This window comes from Polyodon spathula, chromosome 4, assembly GCF_017654505.1.
Source record: "Polyodon spathula isolate WHYD16114869_AA chromosome 4, ASM1765450v1, whole genome shotgun sequence".
Taxonomy (NCBI): Eukaryota; Metazoa; Chordata; class Actinopteri; order Acipenseriformes; family Polyodontidae; genus Polyodon; species Polyodon spathula.
Genome location: NC_054537.1, coordinates 29,823,036 through 29,843,357, shown reverse-complemented (window position 1 = coordinate 29,843,357; position 20,322 = coordinate 29,823,036). Strand labels below are relative to the sequence as shown.

The 20,322-nt window shown below is 37.3% G+C and overlaps 1 protein-coding gene across 4 annotated transcripts in view; it reads left to right on the top strand.

The window, feature by feature from the left end:
• The window catches only part of LOC121314391 (thymocyte selection-associated high mobility group box protein TOX-like), a 108,688-nt gene extending 90,384 nt beyond the window's left edge, over positions 1 to 18,304 (top strand). For 2 of the 4 annotated variants that reach the window (XM_041247590.1, XM_041247587.1), the window contains 5 exons: positions 7,722 to 7,952; positions 12,012 to 12,092; positions 12,394 to 12,756; positions 16,261 to 16,412; positions 17,115 to 18,304. In XM_041247590.1, the coding sequence (XP_041103524.1) occupies positions 7,722 to 7,952; positions 12,012 to 12,092; positions 12,394 to 12,756; positions 16,261 to 16,412; positions 17,115 to 17,151 (864 nt within the window). In that variant the 3' untranslated portion in view covers positions 17,152 to 18,304. Of the gene's footprint in view, positions 1 to 7,721; positions 7,953 to 12,011; positions 12,093 to 12,393; positions 12,757 to 16,260; positions 16,413 to 16,934; positions 17,035 to 17,114 lie in introns of those variants that run through there. The other 2 variants (XM_041247589.1, XM_041247586.1) reach the window with 1 other exon arrangement.
• Positions 18,305 to 20,322: the final 2,018 nt, after the last annotated feature.

Below are 20,322 nucleotides of genomic sequence, written 5' to 3'. Positions count from 1 at the left end.
ACTGCCCATGCCTCAAGACACACCATCCCTACAGTGAAGTATGGTGGTGGCAGCATCATGCTGTGGGGATGCTTCTCATCAGCAGGGACTGGGCATCTTGTTACAATTGAAGGAAGAATGGATGGAGCAAAATACAGGAAAATACTGCAAGAGAATCTGCTTCAGTCCGCTAAAAAATTCTAGCTTGGGAGGAAATTCACCTTTCAGCAGGACAATGATCCCAAGCACAAGGCCAAAGCAACATTGGAGTGGCTCAAGAACAAAAAAGAACAAATCTGCCATGAAGAATGGGCCAAAATCACTCCAACACTGTGTGCAAAGCTGGTACATACTTACCCCAAAAGACTTAAAGCTGTTATTGCAGCGAAAGGTGGCTATACCAATATTAATGTGTGGGGGTTGAATACTTATGCAAGCAAGATATTTCAGTTTTTTATTTTTCTTAAAAATATTTTCCAACATAAAACCAATGTCACCTTACAATAATTGATTTTGAGTTTAAGTGTTTTAAAAAAAAAAATCAAACAGAACGAAATTTCAATGTACCATTTGTAATTCAGTAATATGAGAGAATTGGTCAGGGGTCTGAATACTTTTGCAAGGCACTGTATATATATATATATATATATATATATATATATATATATATATAATTGATAATGTTTGATATTTAATCTGCACTACTAAAATAATTACTGTATGTCTAATATATTTAATAAAATATTGATGATCAGCTTACTATATCCAAACAAATAGCACATAGTATGCTACTTTCAACAGAATTAAACACTGGTTAAAAGAAAACCACATATTCAGTACAGAAATAGACTAGTTTCTTATATAGAATAACTTGCAGTCCGGATATATGTGAATTCTATATCTCACAAGTGATCTGAGCACTAAAAAAGATTACTAGCCCCAGAGAAGAAATTAATTGGTATGTCTCATGGGGACAAAATACCCTAAATTTGTCTGCAAATGTAACATTAGAATCACCTACAATTTGTAGCATTATTATGTTGAGTAGCATTACTGTATTTTGTAATTTGGAACATGAAATGTGTCCAAGCTACATGTTTGGATGAAGATAAAAAATGTATTTTGTTGTAAATTCACCATAATTAGCCCATCCAAATCTTAATACACTGTAGTTTACAATCGTGATGCGGTATTTATTTAAGGAACAGTAGCACTTGAAATGGAAATATGGTCGGCAAGCAGATGTCTTTGCATCAATCACAGTAGCAGAAAGTTAGTACCGGTTTGGTCTTTAGTTACAATAACACGCTTTTCAGTCTTTAAAATGCCTATCTTTCAAAAATCAAAAACAGAAGGAAAGCAAAACCTTGTCTGTGTGGTAGTGCCCTTGCATATGTCTCAGGCTCTTACCTACCCAACGCGATCAACATCCAGATAGAAATGTCCTCTGTTACTTTAAAAGAAGTGTAAATCTTGTCTAACGCCAGTAGTCTGTGTTTTATAGACGACCAAACGCTATTTACTTTATGGTGCCCTTTGTGCTATTTTAAAGGATTGGGTTATTATAGCCAAAAAGTACTGCCACATACAATACAGTAAAGTAACACTATTTCAATTTGGCAGAATTCCAAACATTATTTAAACTGTTTTTTTTTTCTTTTTTCTTTTTTTTTAATTATGGTTCCCAAAAATGTCATTCATCTTTGAAAATTTAATTAAGGAACATTCATGCAATTTAAAAGTTCTTGAACTTAATTTTGCACAAAGTTTCAGGAGAATACAATGAATTCTGTAAATGATTTTGGAATACACCCTAGGGGGACTAGAGTTAAAGACTTTTATGCATTGTACTCTAATGGAAAGGTCTGGGCTGCTACAGTACATTGATAGCATTATACAGCACTGATATTCCTGCACATACAGCATCCACTGAACTCGTAGGCTTCTGACATGTATATTGTACATAGATTACAATGGACTGTAATTAAATGGCAAAACAACAAATCCGATTATATTACACAGTACCAATTTATTAAAATGCAAGTCATTGTTCTGTTACTTACTCTAACATCAGCTATTGCAATTGATACCTTAATGAAAAACAAAATCAAGCATAGCTCTATTAAATTCAGTACAATGCATTGACCTGTATATACAGTTATGTGTTCTTCCTAACGTTGAAAGGAAGACCCATGATTTTTGTTTCATTCCTGAATGGTCAATTGTCTGTTAAGTCATCCCATTTATGGAATATTTATTTTCTTATGGGTTTTTAAATTAAGGTTTTATTTAAGCTAGATCATCACAGTAGGTATTCATTTGTAGGTGGTTTTACACCCTTTCAGAACTGCTATAAACAGTATTAAACCCACAGAAAAACCCAGTTACCATTAGGCAGAATTCACTGATTGTATATAATAATGAGGTCCTTCATTAACTACGATAAAAGACAATACTACAGTATCTCATTTTCAAGGATTTTGTTTAAAGCTGTAATTATTCAATATTATAGTGGCAACCTCTTGTTAACATTCTGCTTCTCTTTTGATTCTCTCTTTTTCCATCAAACAAACTTTGTTAAAAATCTAGAAGTTACATAAGAGGAGTGATAACACCGTGTAACAATTTTTTTTTGTGTTTTTGTTCCTGGGTAGTAAGTGTTATTTCCTAATTGCTTATGCCTCAAAAGTATAGAAAATGGTTATTATTCCCCACAAACTTTGCTTTCGTGACCAGGACAGTGATATTTCAAAATATCACTATTTCCAATGGGAAAACAGGCAAATGTGTGTCTTTTCATTCACATAAAATCAGAAAAAAACAACATATGAATCCAAATTAACATGTATTTATACTAAAGTAATACAACAATGACTACAAAAGATTTAGAAGTGAGTAGTTTTTCGAGATTTACGATTATACTGTATTTACAGTATGATCGTAAATCTCGACAAAAATAGTGATATTTTGAAATATCACTGTCCTGGTCACAAAGCAAAGTTTGTGGGGAATAATAGCCATTTTCTGTACTTTTGAGGCATAAGCAATTAAGAAATAACACCTACTACCCAGGAACAAAAATTGTGTTACATAGTGTAATGCAAATCGAAGCTATCTGGTACTCAGGAAAACAAATGTAAAACTAGGAAAATATAAACAGATATTCTCCAAAAAGTGGAGTTTTTTTTTTTAAGAGAATGTGATACATTGGATAGTTCAGCTTTAAATTACATAATAATAATTTTCAGAGTTGGGCTGTTTCTCATAACCTGTAATGGACAATATTGACTCCATTAATGTAGGATACAGTTCCAAGGTTAGTCAGGAAGAGAGACAGAAATTGGTGTACAAAGCAATGCATTAGCTGACATCTCAAATATCATTAGAACATATTTCCGTAATCTGTGGTCCCTGAGGGAAAATTATTCATTATGCCAAGGTGCAAATCTAATGTACATTATTAGGCATGCATATTAACACATGTGGAACAGCATTTGTTTTCCTAAATTTACTGATAAGTCTAAATAAATAAACAAATAAAATATACAAGCAACGTGAGTATTAATGCAAGTCAGTTGTACTTAATTTGTTGGCAATTGCAGAATGAAAGCCCCAGAATTCTACTACAGCTGTTTCACATTAATGTTTCATAACTTTATATATCATATTACGAACATTCTGTCAAGCTGGGCATTTAACCAACACATTGTATACAGTCATTTGGCCATGCACCTAAAAGTTGTGTTAATTGGCTCAATACCTGGTTTAACAGAACGACTGTAATGTAACTGTTATACTGAATGATTATATTTATTAATTATGTTTGCCAGTCAGTAAATATAATTTGACTGTCCTGTCAGTAATAGTTTTGGTGAATAGCCTTTCTAGACCAACCAGAGTATTTTTTGTAAGCAAAAGAGAAGATTAAAGGTGTAATGGCATCAGTGATGCTGGGTAGTAATGACTTAAATAGGTCACGGTGTCTGTATAAAAAAAAAGAATATATAAGCTATGTCTAGACATTGCCCATAATGGAATCATTGTTATATCCCAGTACATATTTCAGATGACATTTTCCACAGGCATCTCTGCTCGTAGGTTATATACAAATAAGCACTGAAGGGAATGGGAATATGCATAATTATTAGTAGTCATTTTAGTGTAAATAATGGAAAGAAATCTGCTAGTGTTATCATGCCTGATGTTTTTGCTTTATACAGTGTGTAAATGATATAGCATGTTTGTGGTGGATAGAATCTACTAGAAGCAAGTCACTTGATAGAGACCTTGGATGCATACAGTAGACAGCAAAAAGATTGAAGAAAAAAAAAAACAACACATTTTAAAATCAACCTTTGAGACAAGGTTTTATTTTATTAGTTTTTTTTTTTCCTTTTTTTTTTTTTTTTTTCCTTTTTTTTTTTTTTTTAAACATCCTATTATAAGAGAGCAGTGCGCCCTTTATTTGTGAGAACGTTAGGTTACGGATGTAACCCTGGTTCCCTCCTTGAATTTGAAGACGACCAACGGCAATACTTTTGGGATATGCCTGACACAGGTCAGGTGTTTACTGCCAATATGCCCCTCCGGGAGTGACGTCCTCAGTTCCGCCTACCGAGGGAATAAGTAGTCACTCCGTGGAGATCACATTCTCTTTTACATCGAACCCACAAATGCGAGTGATGCGACCTCGCAAGGCTTGTTGGTCGTCTTCTCTTACAGGGAACCAGGGTTATATCCGTAACCTAATGTTCCCTTTCAATTCAATGACGACCAGTGTGGAGACAACAGTGGAGACAACAGACGAGGGACGTCTCGCTATCACCAAACTAATGTTTGTGGTGTGAGCGAGCAACCTCAAGGACCCTTGTGCCTAATGAAGGCATAGAGGGATCTACCACATTGAGTCAGTAGAACCTGGTGAATGTATACAGAGTAGCCCAGCTAGCTGCAGTACAAATATCAGTCAATGGGGGGTAGGCCGACATTAGTATATGCAGTTGAAACTGTGTCCACAATCTAGTGTGACAGTCGCTGCTTCGAGAGGGCTCGACCCAGGGTCCTTTCACCATAACAGATAACGAGCTGATCAGAGTAACGCAGGACTCTTGTCCTAGCCACATAACTTCTCAATGCCCAAACTGGCAGAGGGAATTTTATCTTCGATCCTCCTCTAAGGTAAAGGAGGGGGATGAAAAGCCTCTAGTTCCAGTGACTGGTTTAAGTGGAAACCCGTAACCACCTTAGGGAGGAAAGCGGGGTTTGTGCGTAACGATACCCTGTTTCCATCACCCCAAATATGCATAGAGGCACTGTGCAGAGCCTGTAGCTCACTCACCCGCTGAGCGGAGGTGATGGCTAACAAAAATGTTGTCTTCATAGAGAGATATTTCAAATCTATGCAATGTATAGGCTCAAACAAGGCCTTAGAGAGAGCCTCCAATACCACATCCAGACTCCACTCGGGGAGGGTGCCCTTTCAAGGAGGACATAACCGCCGAGCACCCTTTAGAGAATGGGTCACCAGAAAATGAGTGGCTGGGGAAACTGAGTCAATAGGGACATGGCATGCAGATATAGCTGGTAGGTACACTTTCAGAAACTGTAAAATAATTGCTATAGGGCAATAGATGGCATCATTGGTTATACACCAATTTTGAAAATATTTCCGCTTATAGGTGTACAACATCCTTGTGGAGGAGGCCCTAGCATTCTGCATTGTACCGACAACTGCGTCTGAGAGCCCTAAGGCAGACAGACGGCCCCATTCAGGGGCAGGACCCACGGAGTCTGCCCAGTTTGAGTGCCAGACGGGTGCCTCTCAATGTTCCTCTTTGCCCAGGTCAATGACTGAAGCCCTCCCTGGCAGTTGACATATGCTAATACAGACATGTTGTCCGTGCAGACAAGGACATGTCTCCTCTGGAGCACTGAACCGCTCACAGTTCCAGTGCACTTATGTGCAGGGATATCCAGCGACCCAACCATAACCCATGGATTTCTCTGCCTGCCCAGACCACACCCCAACCCGAGTTCGATGCATCTGTCGTCACCACCTGACAGTTGTTAATCACTCCCATCCTTACAGCTTCGCACAGGTGAGAGTCTTGCCTCCACCAGCGCAGGGCTTCCCAGCATATGCAGGACACTGTCAATTGATGGTGTCTGTCGCATTTGGCAATGAGCCATGCCTGAATCGGACGCATGTGGAGTAACCCCAACTGGAGAGCTGATGAAGCTGCGGCCATCAGACCCAGTAACTTCTGACCAGTTGTACTATTGATCCCTGTTGAAACAGGGCTAGACAGCTGTGAATGGCAGCCACTCTGTTGTCTGACATGTGGGTTCGCATTGTGAGGGAGTCCAGCAAGAGACCCAGGTAAACAGTACTTTGCACCGGTATTAATTGGCTTTTGGCATTGTTGAGGGTGAGACCAAGCCTTGATAGATGCTGTCTCATGATTGCCGTGTGGGTCACTGTTTCTTCCTGTGACTGGGAGTAAATCAACCAGTCATTCAGGTAGTTCACCATGAATATGGACGTGAAAATATGTGTCCTTTAAGTCCACAGTGGTAAACTAGTCGCCTGACTGGACACACTGGAGAATGTAACGGTGTGTGACCATCTGGAAACTCCTCTACCTCAAGAACCTATTGAGACGAAGCACCAATGCGCGGAGTGTCTAAGCACCATGGGTGCTGAAGCACCAAGGCACTGAGGCTCTGAGGCACTGGGCAAGAATGTCTAGTCTGGACCATACACAGTCACACAACCGGTGCAGTGTGTGGCTTGCAGCGAAGTGGAGCACCGCCTACAGACAGAGGGCACCGAGACACTGAGCACTGAGGGCACCGAGCACCGAGGCCTCAAATGCTGAGGGTACTAGGCAAGGGTGCCTAGGCTGGACCGTGTGCTCAACCGAGGAGTGGAACTTGCGACGGGGTGGAACACCGCCTACAGAGGTGCTTAGTCTGGACCGTGTGCAGTCACACAACCAGGGCAGCACATAGCTTGCAATGGAGTGGATCACTGCCTACAGACAGTACTGTAAAGCAGTAATAAGAAAGACACAGGTACACACATGGTAGTTAACTATAGGGAAAAACAGTCATCACACCAGGCTGGTGATCTGTGAAATCCTTTATTTTATTTTTTATTGTTTTACCAAGTGCACCGAGTAGGTGGGCTGAGACAAGCCGGTGGAGTCAACTCAACAGCAGGTCGCGGCAGAACCGGGGCCCAGTGGAAGAATTTTTTTTAGCTGCAAATAGCAGAGGAATAGAAGACTACAATCACAAAGCGATGTAGGTTGTTGAAAGAAAAGACTAAACACAGCGCAATTGTGCAGTGTTTATAGCTCAGTTCACAGAAGCAGTGTTTCTGATTCCAAGGAAGTGGCAATCCGACTTCCAGAAATGAATTGCAGACAATAAAATTGCAGGCAATAAATGGGGGAACTCCACAAAACTCGAATAAAACCACAAATGAACACTATATATCCTTTTGTACATGTGTCTTCAATAAAGGTATTACCACAGCTCTACAGTAACTGAACAGTAGTAATTAAAAAGACAGATTAGAAAAACAAATGTCCTTGATTTTAAAAAAGCATGAGAGGGATACATGTGAGAGTTTCTTTGTAATTAAGTGCAGTTGGTGGATACCAATATTTAATTTGCATTAATTGTTCCATTAATTTGTCTACTGCCTTTGAATGTCTACTAACAAGTTGTGCTTGCAGATGAATGGGGCAGAGAAAAGGCCTGCCACAGACATCGGAAAGAAACCAAAAACTCCAAAGAAGAAGAAAAAGAAAGACCCCAATGAACCACAGAAGCCTGTGTCTGCCTACGCCCTTTTCTTCCGGGACACTCAAGCGGCCATCAAGGGGCAAAACGCAAATGCCACATTTGGTGAAGTTTCCAAAATTGTGGCATCAATGTGGGATGGCTTGGGTGAAGAACAGAAACAGGTAAAGCATAAGTTACAAATTATAATTGAAAAATCAAAATTTTTATATATACATATAAATGCATTCTTAAGTAGGTTTTGACTTGCATTTTACATACTGAGGTATTTACAACAATGTCACTGATTGGGAATGATATAACATTTCTTGAAGCAGTTTTACCTCATTCATTTTTCACATTTAATAAGGATGTGTTTTTTTTGAAGAATGCTGCTTAAAGACAATCCACTCTGATATAGTGTGGAGAATGAAGTGCATTGTAAATTGACTGCTATAGCTGATAAGAGGTAACAGAGGTAACACCTTTTTAAATATCATTCGTATGTGACAAATATAAATCCCGCTCACAAAATGTATTTTTAAGCTGTCATTTCCTCATTCATTTAGCATACTTTTAAGAGATGTACTGGCATGATTAGCTGTAGTACTAGATAACCCATTGTGGTAATTCAGAGATCATTATTTTGTATTGTTTAAATATGTGTGAGCCTCAGCAAAGTTCAGTATGAAACATTTTATTGAAAATTGTGCTCCATTAATTGCAATGCCAAGTACTGCCTGTCTTATTAGGTGTGCGCGGGGATAAAATCAATTTCTACCATAAATACATTTCCAAAGTCAGTGGTCTGTCTCCTGAGGTTATTTGAACTAGATTGAGGATAAATTGACAAAGATAATGTGCTAATTAGGTTTCAAGGCATATATACACTACATGCAACACATCAGTGTTACTGTTACTGATAACACTATGTAACACAATTTTTGTTCCTGGGTAGTAAGTGTTATTTCCTAATTGCTTATGCCTCAAAAGTATAGAAAATGGCTATTATTCCCCACAAACTTTGCTTTTGTGACCAGGACAGGTAAATTTCAAAATATCACTATTTCCAATGACAAAACGGGCGAATTGTAAATTTACAGTATAATCGTAAATCGCGAAAAACTACTCACTTCTAAATCTTTTGTAGTCATTTTTGTATTACTTTAGTATAAATACATGTTAATTTGGATTCATATGTTGTTTTTTTCTGACTTTATGTGAACGAAAAGACACAAATTCGCCTGTTTTCTCATTGGAAATAGTGATATTTTGAAATTTACCTGTCCTGGTCACAAACTACCCAGGAACAAAAAAAAAAGATAATAATTGTTAAATGGTGTGATACATCTCTCCCTGTTCTGCATCGATGTTCAGTGTTTAAAAAGAAACACATGACCTCAGACAAATAGCTTATAAACTTTACTGCACCTATAACATAGGTCATCTTCTGGTTTTGTGATGATTCTCTTTTTCTGCCCTCTTATATATGAAGCTTATTCAAGCTTAAACTCTTTCCTTAATTAATTGGAAATATTCCAACCAAAAACATCTCCTTGCCATTTTTTTCTACAGCCAAATGAAACTAATTGGACCCCAGAACCTAATACAGCACTACAAAAATAATGCATCAAATATTGCTGGAGGCTCAGATATTACATTCCTAAATTGATCTTCATTTTCAGAGGAAAATGTTGGCCTGTATTATATTTCAATAAAGGATATAATGATTCATTGTATAGTGTCAGTTAATTTCCTTGAAAAGGCAAAAAGCAAATCATAAGCATATGTTTGGGGGAGGAGGGAACACTGTTATTGCTGTTAAGGTGTGGTTTTCGCTTTAATGAGCTACCAAGCACTTTGAGTTAGCACACCTTTGCTTTTGTTCTCATATCTGTTAACTGAAACACAAGCCGTCTAGCAGAAACAGGTTGTTGATCTTAGGGAACCAAAGCCAAACAAGCAGGTATGAAATGCAACTGGTTATGCTTTCTTTCAGTGTGCATAATTCAAGTGAATAAGAACTTAGTATCCTATGTTGACACCATAACATTATTCAGGAATGGAAACAAGACTGATAGCAGTTTGATCCATTCCTGGTAACTCTAAGAGTTTAATAAGATGCACCTGAACTTGTTACTTATACAGTGAGGCTAATCAAGCTCGTAGTAAAACCTGCTATGCAATAGGAGTCTTATTTTCACCCCTGTTGTTGTGAATGTGTTATAGATGTGCAGCAGTGATATGTGGGAAGAATTACATTTTATACTCATCCTCTTTCCCCTGGTAGGCAAGGCAAGTGTAAACGGTTAATTTGCTTCAATTATGAGCCTGTCCTCCTGAATTAGAAGCAGCAGGGAAACAAAGAGCCAGAATCACACTTGTGAGGCAGCCAATAATTCCTGAGAGCCCACAAACCAATGTCTTCTCTGAATTGCAAGTAATTCCATTAAGTATATGTCCAGTCAAGTCAATCAAATAATGTACTCCTCAGCAGCACTCCTGCAGCACCTCAGATGAAATTACAGCTTACTCTTTGTTGCTTTACCTAAACAATCTGCTTTTGGACTAATCTTAAGTATTTATATATTACGTAATGCTGTTTTTTTACTTCCTTAAATAAACAAAAATGCTATAGTTTTTTTTTTTTAAATCTATACATGTGTTTTTCTGGTTTTTATTCGTGTGCCTCCAGGGATGTTATTCAAGCACAAGTCCATGATACAGTACTGCCATTCAGGCTGTTTACATCAGTGCTCGGTCAGAGCAAGTATGAACAGATTAGAAAGGGACTATTTATTACATTTTTTTCGTTAAAGATTAGTATTAGATTTACTGATCTCCCAGAGAGGATAACGACACCTGCACATGCACACATCTATTTTGAGCTTTATCTGGATGACCACCCATCACATTTTGGTGAAATGTCTTGCGGTTATTATGCTGTAGGTCATGTTCCATTTTATGCTGTGTCCTTGTCTATGATTGATTGGTTATATTAATGAAGTCTATCATCCCCATTTGTTTTCATTGTTTCTATAACTGTGACCTACTTATTTACAGAATGGATCCCTGATTGGCTGAGCTATGGGCACCATGTTATAAATCCTGTTTTGATATGCAATAGCATTTATTAAGAGATGCTGTACTGCATGCTGTGGCGCTTCTGTATAGTGTCTGTTTAATTACTCTAAACAGTAGCAGATGGAAGTAATGTTGACTTACAATGTGTAAACTGCTCTATTCTACATATTTTCTATTTTATCTTGGTATTTATTGATATTAATATCTGGTATGAGATTCTATTCCTCATGCTGTGGCAATAGGTCATGATGACCTACCTTTTTCATGGTACTGACAATTACATACCTTGTTTTATGTCATCTATTGTGTATTTTAGTTATGCGAAATACACACTAGGTAGTGTACAACACATAATAGATAAAAGGAGGGATAAGATAACTTTAACTCTGTCACAGCTCCAATGGTGAATAGTTAAAAGATGCATTTGAACAATACTTATACGATAATTATTAAAAACATATTCCAGATTATTTTATTTATGCCCTGAGTGACTCAAACCAAATAACAAAGGGTGTACACAAATCATGCTATAAAATAAAGTCATCATTTAAAATAAGTTGTAGTAGCACATATTCTGCTTTGAAGAATGTTCACTAATGCTCTTTGTTTGGGTGGGGTGTGTCTATAGCACAGTGCATTGTGGAGGCTGCAATTCCTTAACTCGCACAGCTATATATGAAAATACAATCCGGGACTGGGCTTCTTAATTACTAATCAGTCAGTATGTGATTTGAACGCAATATAAAAAAAACAACAAAAAAAAAAAAAACAGCCAAAGATAAACTATTATTTTGTTAGCTGCTCAATGTTAGTTTTTAGTTTATGGATTTTAAAAACTATTATTAGTGATAAACTAAAAGAACAGATGATTACATGTTTAAAGGTGGCAGCCTTAGTAACTGTTCATTGTCATACAACTAACCTGATTTACAGAGGCAAGAGGCTTGGATCTTTACCTTTATCCAGAGCAGGTCTTGTCTCCGAGATCAGACAGATAATATAAATGGATTGAAAAATGTATAACTGGCTTAATATGGGAGTGGGAGTGAGACTACTGATAATCCTGTTAAAATCTATTTTATAAATAATCCCAGAATGTAAGATGTAGTCTTATGATCATATAATGACACTTATTTATTTATTTATTTCTTAATACACAGTTATTCAAAAAGAAAACAGAAGCTGCCAAAAAGGAATATCTCAAACAGTTGGCAGCCTACAGGGCAAGTCTGGTTTCAAAGGTAAGTTGCATAATGAGAAATGTGAGTTCCTACCGACAGTTTAGTTTATGGTTTAGTGCCAGAAAGAAATTCATGTTTCTGTGTAGAAAAGTAGATTAAGCAATACATGTATAGAGGATCACCTAGAGTATACGTTTCCCTTTTCAGGATTTCATTGTTAATGCTGGGGTGTGCGTGGGTGAATATGGTCAAAAATGTGATTTAAAAACTGCATGTAATGGCTAATGGCAGCAGTGGATCTCATATGAATGAATGGCTTTGAGGGAATGACAAGCTCTTTTTTTTTTTTTTTTTTTACCAGAGTTACTGTGAGCCCATTGATGTCAAAATATCCCAACCGTCACAGATGATGACCTCAGAGCAACAGGTTTTCCGCGGGCCAACGCAAACTCATTCAGGATTGTATATGGGCTCTCCATATCACCAGCAACACGGGATGAACCCCCACATGAACATCATGCACCCCAACCTGCCCCGGAATATCGCCCCCAAGCCTAATTCTCAGATGCCAATGACTGTTTCCATGCCTGTGTCACCACCTCCCCACCTTCAGATAAGCCCACCTTTGCACCAGCATCTCAGCCTCCAGCAACACCAGTCAATCACAATGCAACAGCAATTAGGAAATCACCACTTACCACGCCATTCACCAACAATGCAACAGGTTAGTGTGACATCTAAACGCAGAACCCACCTGCACCTGCATAGCCATTCAGCCACATTTCAATACTTTTGTTGTCAGGTAGCTATAAAATGTAACAGTCACAATATTAGAGTGTATGTTACAAATATACAGATGGGACTGCTTGGAATTATTTGAATGGAAAGTGTAGTACATTAAACAGAGAAGACAGGTTGCCTCTATGTAAGGCAGAAAGAATAGTCACAAAATGTATTCTTGTTGTTTAGATTCACTTTGCCAAGTGCCAGGTTGCACTGTAGATCCTGCGTCCAGTGAAAAATGTATATGGAAATTCTTCACACTCAAGCATGGACATAAACATTGTTTTTATAATGGATCTGTAAAACAGTTTAATATGTTCTGTTAGGAGGAGCCTGGTTGTTTTTCCACTGAAGAGCCCAAGCCGTGCAATGCAGTGAACGTGTCGAGTTGCATGTAGATGATGTGGTATTAAGAGGTGTTTTATTAGAGTTGAGAATGGGGATCCAGAGGTTATGGTTGTACTTCTTAATTTATTTCTTAATTTTGGTATATTACTGAATTCAACTGAAATGCAACAACGGGCTGATTTACACAGAGAAGAAAGCTTCTCTCTGCACGCCATGTTGTTCATCTTCCTTGAGTATACTGACTGAAGCAACGTAATGACAAAAATCATTAAGGCCACCTCTGGCCCAGCTCGGCTCCGAGCCAGGTTCAGATGTTTGGTGAGACCAGAATTTCACAGGGCCCTTGTGGCTTGAATGTACCAGTGGAAAAGGGGTATTAGTTGTTTTAGTGAGTGCTCTTCTAATAATAAAAGAGTATATGTTTGATATCCAGGTCCATGGACACATTAAACAGTGTGCTTATGCTGTGTAATTGCAACTCCATGCTTTATACATTTTTAGTTTCAAAATGTACCTTAGTGTCTGCAGATTTAGCTGTAGAAATTGAAATTAGTTTTTTTTTATTATTTAAAAAATGAGCAGCATCATGTTTTTTGAAAGCCTGGAAAGTCTGTATTTATAGAATATCATATAAAGTATTAAAAAAGACTTTGATGATCTCATGGTAGATAACAAAGGTCCTAAAGAGTCAGGCTGAGGGCAAAGGATGTGCGCTCACTTAAAGATTATTTTTTGCCTGGACTCATCTGGAATTATAACTACAACCCAAATAAAAAAATAAAAAACTTTTTTAATGTGGCAATGTGTTATCTATGTGAACCCACTCAATTTGTCAGGATTTCCAGTTTTCATTGCTGTTCTCTGCACTCTGAATGAGGTCAAGAAAGAAATCATTAATATCTGTCAGCTTGCTTTATAACCTTACAGGAAAAGAAAAAAAAAATATTTGTATGATATTGTGCAGACAGGTTTTCAATTTTCTTGTGTAATAACAAATGCATTAGGATTTTGATGTAATTTAAGTTACAAAACAACATTGAGATTGATGAATAAATCAGTTGAGAAGACACAAACCTTGATATCTGATGAAAACACCTCTTCAGACAAGCAGGGAATGAAATTAGTTCACAGTAAAGTGTAGAGATGTGGATCAGGGTTCAGTTTTGCTGTGGGCTTTTTACCAGTAGGTACAGCATCACAGTAAAACTGCTAAAGCTACAGAAATCTAATTAAAGAGCAAATGTCCCCTTTGACATCAAATTAATCTGTTTCAGTGATTCTTTTTACTTCTCTATAGTATTGCCACATGAAACTTAAAATTCCTGGCATGTATCAAAACGTCAGTATTTTTCCCCCCAAAGATCACACTGTGAAATATTATCTTAGGGTTGTTTTTTATTTTTTAATTCGACTTCTAAGCACTCAATCCACTAAGACTAATTTATATATTGCTTATTAATGACTGGCAAAAAGCAGACACTATTAATTTACTGCAATTAGTAAATAATTTATGAGGCAATCATTGTCTTAACCTGGTTAAATTGGATGCTAAATATCCAGATGCATTGTTTATGCTGTTTTGTTCATTAAGTGCATCGTTATTTTACTCATGTTTGTTAGGAAATTACAAGATGGCACATTAAATGGTTTGAATTGGTTTTCTTGCTGACTGCAGAAAGTCTGAGCATTCAGGAATCCAATTTAAAATTCTTCAGTGCAATTGAAAAGAACTGACCTCCCTTACTTAATGTACCCTTGTAAAAAAAAAAAAAAGGTGCACCAGCTATGAAATATTTATATAACAACTCAAGAGTATTCACAAGTACTTTTTATCAGTTTTCTGCAGGCAAACTAAATTCATGTTGTGGCTGAACATGTTTCAAATGTACCTTTTCAGTGGATTGTGAGATAAATGTGCCTGAAGGCCAATTTTAGATTAGTACACGTCAATCTGAGCTAAATAAATAAATAAATAAATGTTGCCTTTCTTACTGTATTATTCTATTTTGAGTTTTTAATCTCTTTTCGCCGATGTTGCTTTTATAGTAATATTAATTCTAATATAGTGTAGTAATCTTAATTTGTTTTGCTTATTTGTTAGCAGCAAACAAAACAAAAACTGTGGTTTCGCTTTGGTTAGTTTGAGGCTGAGGGGGCAATACAGAGAGCCAGATGGTGCCTTTGTGATTGACTGAAGGAGAAGAATTTTGGGAACAATGCATGAATAGATAGGATCGAATAAGGAAAAAAACCCAGCCACCTGCTGCCTGCTTCTTTCAGGCAGATTCTCTTGTCTACCACAGGGATTAACTTCCAGTGCACTTTTATTTCTCAGATAAGTACAACACAAGTTGGCAAATTAAAATATTGGGTTTTCTTTTTTGTTGTTGATTTAAGCTCTCTCTTGTTATATTGTAATTTGTATAATAGAGATGACACCTTTTCAACTAAGCTATCAGTGAATATGGATGGATTTGTAAAAAAAAAAAAAAAAAAAAAAAGCGTTCAGCTGTCAAAAACTTTCTATATAGGTAATTTCAATGTATTTGTCTGTCCTTTAAAATAGTTAAATACATTTTAAATGTTTTTGGGACTCAAACTTTCAGGTTATTGTCTTTTATGTTATGGGCAGTCAGTGGAATGACAGCTACCAAGAATGTGGGAAAGGGAAGATGTCTGCCTGACTGTGAAATGATTCATCAACCAGTAAGAAATGTTTCAGACTGGACATATTGGGTATGAAGATCCCTTAAACTAAAATGCAACAGCAAACAGAAAGTGAACTGAAAAAACTGAAACCACACTTACTTTGCATATGACATGTTCAGACATTTTCAGCATGTTGTCTTTTTTAAATGCCTGTCCAGTTAATATGCTGAATGTGTTAGAACAGCTTCCTGGACAGATGTGTTTTAACTACCCCATATTTAATACTTTGAAGGGCACTTGCACTTGCTAGATGGGGGTGTTTACTTCTTTTTCAGGTTCTAACTTTGCAGGGAGAAAAACATATCACAACCATTGCGTAAATCTTTTTTTTTTTCAAAAACATAATGCAAACAAGTTTATTAAACAGTATTTTCTAAATTTCTTTTAGGGGTTTTCTCTTCAACCAGAATACCAGAACATAATTAACTCAGCAACCACCGCTGGCCAGGGTGTATCCCCATCAATGGATTATGTTCGCTCAGGGTGCGGAAATCCCCCAGCACAGAACGTGGAATGGAACAATGAGTACTGTAGTAATGGGTGAGTAATACATGTGTTATACCACTAGGGGTGTGTGACAATAATTTCAGCCCCCTCTGCAACTGTTGCAAGTGTGAGAAATTAAACATCCATAGTGATCATTTTTAAATCCAATTCCCGTAAGAAATTCAGCTTTAAAAACTTGTTGAAAAAAGGCAGTGAGAACACACATATAATAGGATACTAAACAGGCAATGATCTTTTAAAGTACAGTACCTTTTCTATTTTTATGTTTTATTTTTCCCCTAAAAACCTTTGCAAGTATATAGGGGCGTCCCCTTATAAATTATATTGTTAAGAGAGAGTAACTGCCATGCAATAGCAATGACACTTACTGAGACTGCAATTATGTTTCCAGCGCAGTTGGCAAATCAAGGTATTGCTCAGCAGAGGTGTGATGGTCTAACTCCTACTCTTTCCTCATCTCTCAGTCTGCTGCCCTTACCCTTGTGTCCTTAAACAATTTTCACAGCACGTACCACCATGCCAAGTTAAAATAACATTTTTTTTTTTTTTTTAAAGTAATCGAAACATTGATGATAAAGAAGATCAAAGAAAAATAAAATTCAGAAGTTAGGAGCGCCCAGACATTATTTCTGACTAGTAACCAGTTTGTTTTTCATTTTAAACAAGATCCCAGCACCTCTGAGTGACTTTAATTATTATTTAACTGTTTGTTCTTTTTTGTGTGTTTCATTTTAGTGGTCTGCACCGGGATAAAGTTCTGTATCTCACCTGAACACCACTTTCCTATACAGAGTTCACAGGAAAGCCTTCAGAAGCTGGGTTGCATTCAGCAGGTCGAGGAAGTTCAACGCCTCAGTAGAAAACAAGTTTTTAAGCTCTAGAACCTCAAATTGTGTATTTGAGCTTCTGAGGCTACCCACAATGAAAACAAAAACCTTATTCTGTCTTGCTTAAAAAAAAAAAAAAATGATAATAGACATTTTTTTCTTCAATTCTGAAAAAAACTTGGACAACTTGGCTTTTATGTTGTTTTTTGCTGTGGAGTGCTGCGCTAGTGAACTACCTTAGAAACTGTAGTGTACTGTATCTAGGAATGAAATCCTAGATTTCTGTGGGTCTTTAACATGGGTGTTAATAGGAAACTACTAAAGACTTTTAATGGCTTGATGTAGCACTCACAGCAAGTCTGTAAATAAAATCTATGTTACACTCTCTTAGAGTACAAAAAAGTACAACTCTTTTTTTAGATGAAATGTAATTTGGAACTGGGTATTTCCTGTTAATTGAGGGCTTAAAAAGGAATACAAATTGGCAGATATTAATATTTTTTGCTCAATTTTTAAGGGAAGAAAAGGTCTATAAATAGGTCTGTATTTGGCATTGTAGAAAATGTTCCCAATCAATTTTAAAATGCAAGTTTGCATTGTTAGAGTAACATGAAATATCTGGAAGTGTTTTAAAAATAAAACAACAACAACCACAAAAAAGTTTTATTTTGTAATTCATAGAAATGTTTTGGGTTTTTTTTTGTATTACTTATAGTGTATTGATTGGTAAATGTCATTTAAATCCTTCGTGTATAAAACTGCCAAATGCTTATCTGGTGTTTATTAGATGCAGTGACAGACTGGAGACAGCTAAATAATAATCTTGAAATACAGCTGTGCATTACTGTTTCTTACTGTGTCTATATTTAATCTTTTTATTTTATTTTTTTTAATGGAACCTGTTGCGCCTATTTATGAAATAATAAATATAGGTGTTTGTAAGTAACTATGTTAGCATTTAAGGATGTTTCTGTTGATTTCTTGCAGAACTGATCCAGACAAAAAAAAAAAAACTGTGTGAATACTTTATTCTTATTTAGTTTCTATTGTGTTTTAAAAAAAAATAAAATAAAGCCAAACCTGCATTTCTTATGCAGAAATCAAAAAATGTTGATCAGTGTGGTTATTTATGTATTGTCAAATTCCTAAGGCCTATTCAATTCCTATAGGCTTATTTTGGGGAATGAGATCCCGGGCTCCACCCTGCTTTCCCTGTCACTCTTCTCCTATTTCTTATTTAAGTCTTAAACTCCATCAAACGTGCTAAACTTTCTCTTTATTAATGTCTAAACCTTGTATTTTCGTTCAGTCGTCCGACTCAGATGATATAAAGCAATTTTCCTACCTGCTCCAAAGATTTTTCTTGACCGTCAGCTTCTTTATTTCTCACTGCTGCAGCTGCATCGCCAGTTAAGCCTGCAACTATCAAATCTCCAGCGGCACCGTTCAAAGCACCGATCCATTATTCAACCTCTGCTGCGTCTCCATTATAAAGATCGTCCTTCCGCCAAAACAAACCAGATTTGGGCCAGCCCTACCCAATATAAATCTGACTAACTTTGGCCCTTATCATCAGAACAAAGTTGTCAGCACACAGGTTCTAAAAGCACAAATCATGCCACGATCAAAAGAAATTCCTGAAGACCTCTGGAAAAAAAGTTTTTGATGCCCAGTCTGGAAAGGGTTACAAAGCCATTTCTAAGGCTCTGGGGTTCCACCAAACCACAATCAGAGCCATATTGTCCAAATGGAGAAAGTTTGGGACAGTAGAGAATCTTCCCAGGAGTGGCTGTCCTGTCAAAATCTCTCCAAAAGCAAGCATAAAATTGTCCAGGAAGTCACAAAGAACCCTAGACCAACATCCAGGGATCTGCAGGCCTCTCTCATTTCAGATCAGTGTCCATGACTCCACCATCAGAAAGACACTGGGCAAAAATGGGTTTCATGGCAGAGTAGCAAGGTGGAAACCATTGCTACTAAGAAGAACATGAATGCTCGTCTCAAGTTTGACAAAAAGCAACTGGATGATCCTCAAGAGTTCTGGAACAATGTTCTATGGACATATGAGTCAAAAGTTGAACTTTTTGGCTAACATGGGGCCCATTATGTCTGGTGAAAACCAAACACTGCATTCCACAGTAAAAACCTCATACCAGTGGTCAAGCATGGTGGTGGTAGTGTGATTTGGGGATGCTTTGCTGCATCAGGACCTGGACGACTTGCCGTCATTGAAGGAACCATGAATTCTGCTCTGTATCAGAGAATTCTACAGGAGAATGTCAGGCCATCCGTCCGTGAGCTGAAGCTGAAGCGCAGCTGGGTCATGCAACAAGACAATGATCCGAAACACACAAGCAAGTCTACATCAGAATGGTTGAAGAACAAGAAATTTAAAGTTTTGGAATGGCCTAGTCAAAGTCCAGCCCTAAATCCCATTGAGATGTTGTGGCAGGACCCGAAATGAGCAGTTTATGCTCAGATTTCAGCAGTTGGTTGGCACAGCATATCCTGTACTTCTCCTAGTTCCGCAATACCAGCATCTAGTATTCCTGTGAACTTTCCTGTCTTCAACCTTCTTCAATCTGCTAGATATTACATGTCCACTGCCTTAGCTCCATCAAGAAGATCATCCTACTCTACAGGCTGGTTTTCTTTCTCCTCTTTCTGTGCAAAAAACTAATTCAGAAAGTTCTATTTAATCAAGACTGGATCCTAGCTTTTATCATCCATGCACTAGACATTCTACACCTCTCTGCTTCCACAATCAAATCGTACATCTCCAGAATTCAGTTCCATTACCATCTCATGTCAGTGTCCTCTTCAATTCTTCTGGCCATTGCAACAATCCGCCTGACACTCCATGGCATATCTAAGAGCTCCCCTCCTACTTCCCCATCTCGACTTCCTATATCTTCAGATATTCTACAGTCACTTATATCAATCTTGCGAATGGTTGTTTCAACCCCTTTGATGATCTCCTCATGGAAGTCATGTGCTTAACTGCTTTCTTTGGATTCTTCAGATTCTCCAAATATACATCTTGTTTGTCTAGTGTGTCTTTTTTCCTCCTTTCATAAATGTTATGCATTGGCATGTGAATTATAGTTTGTCCCATA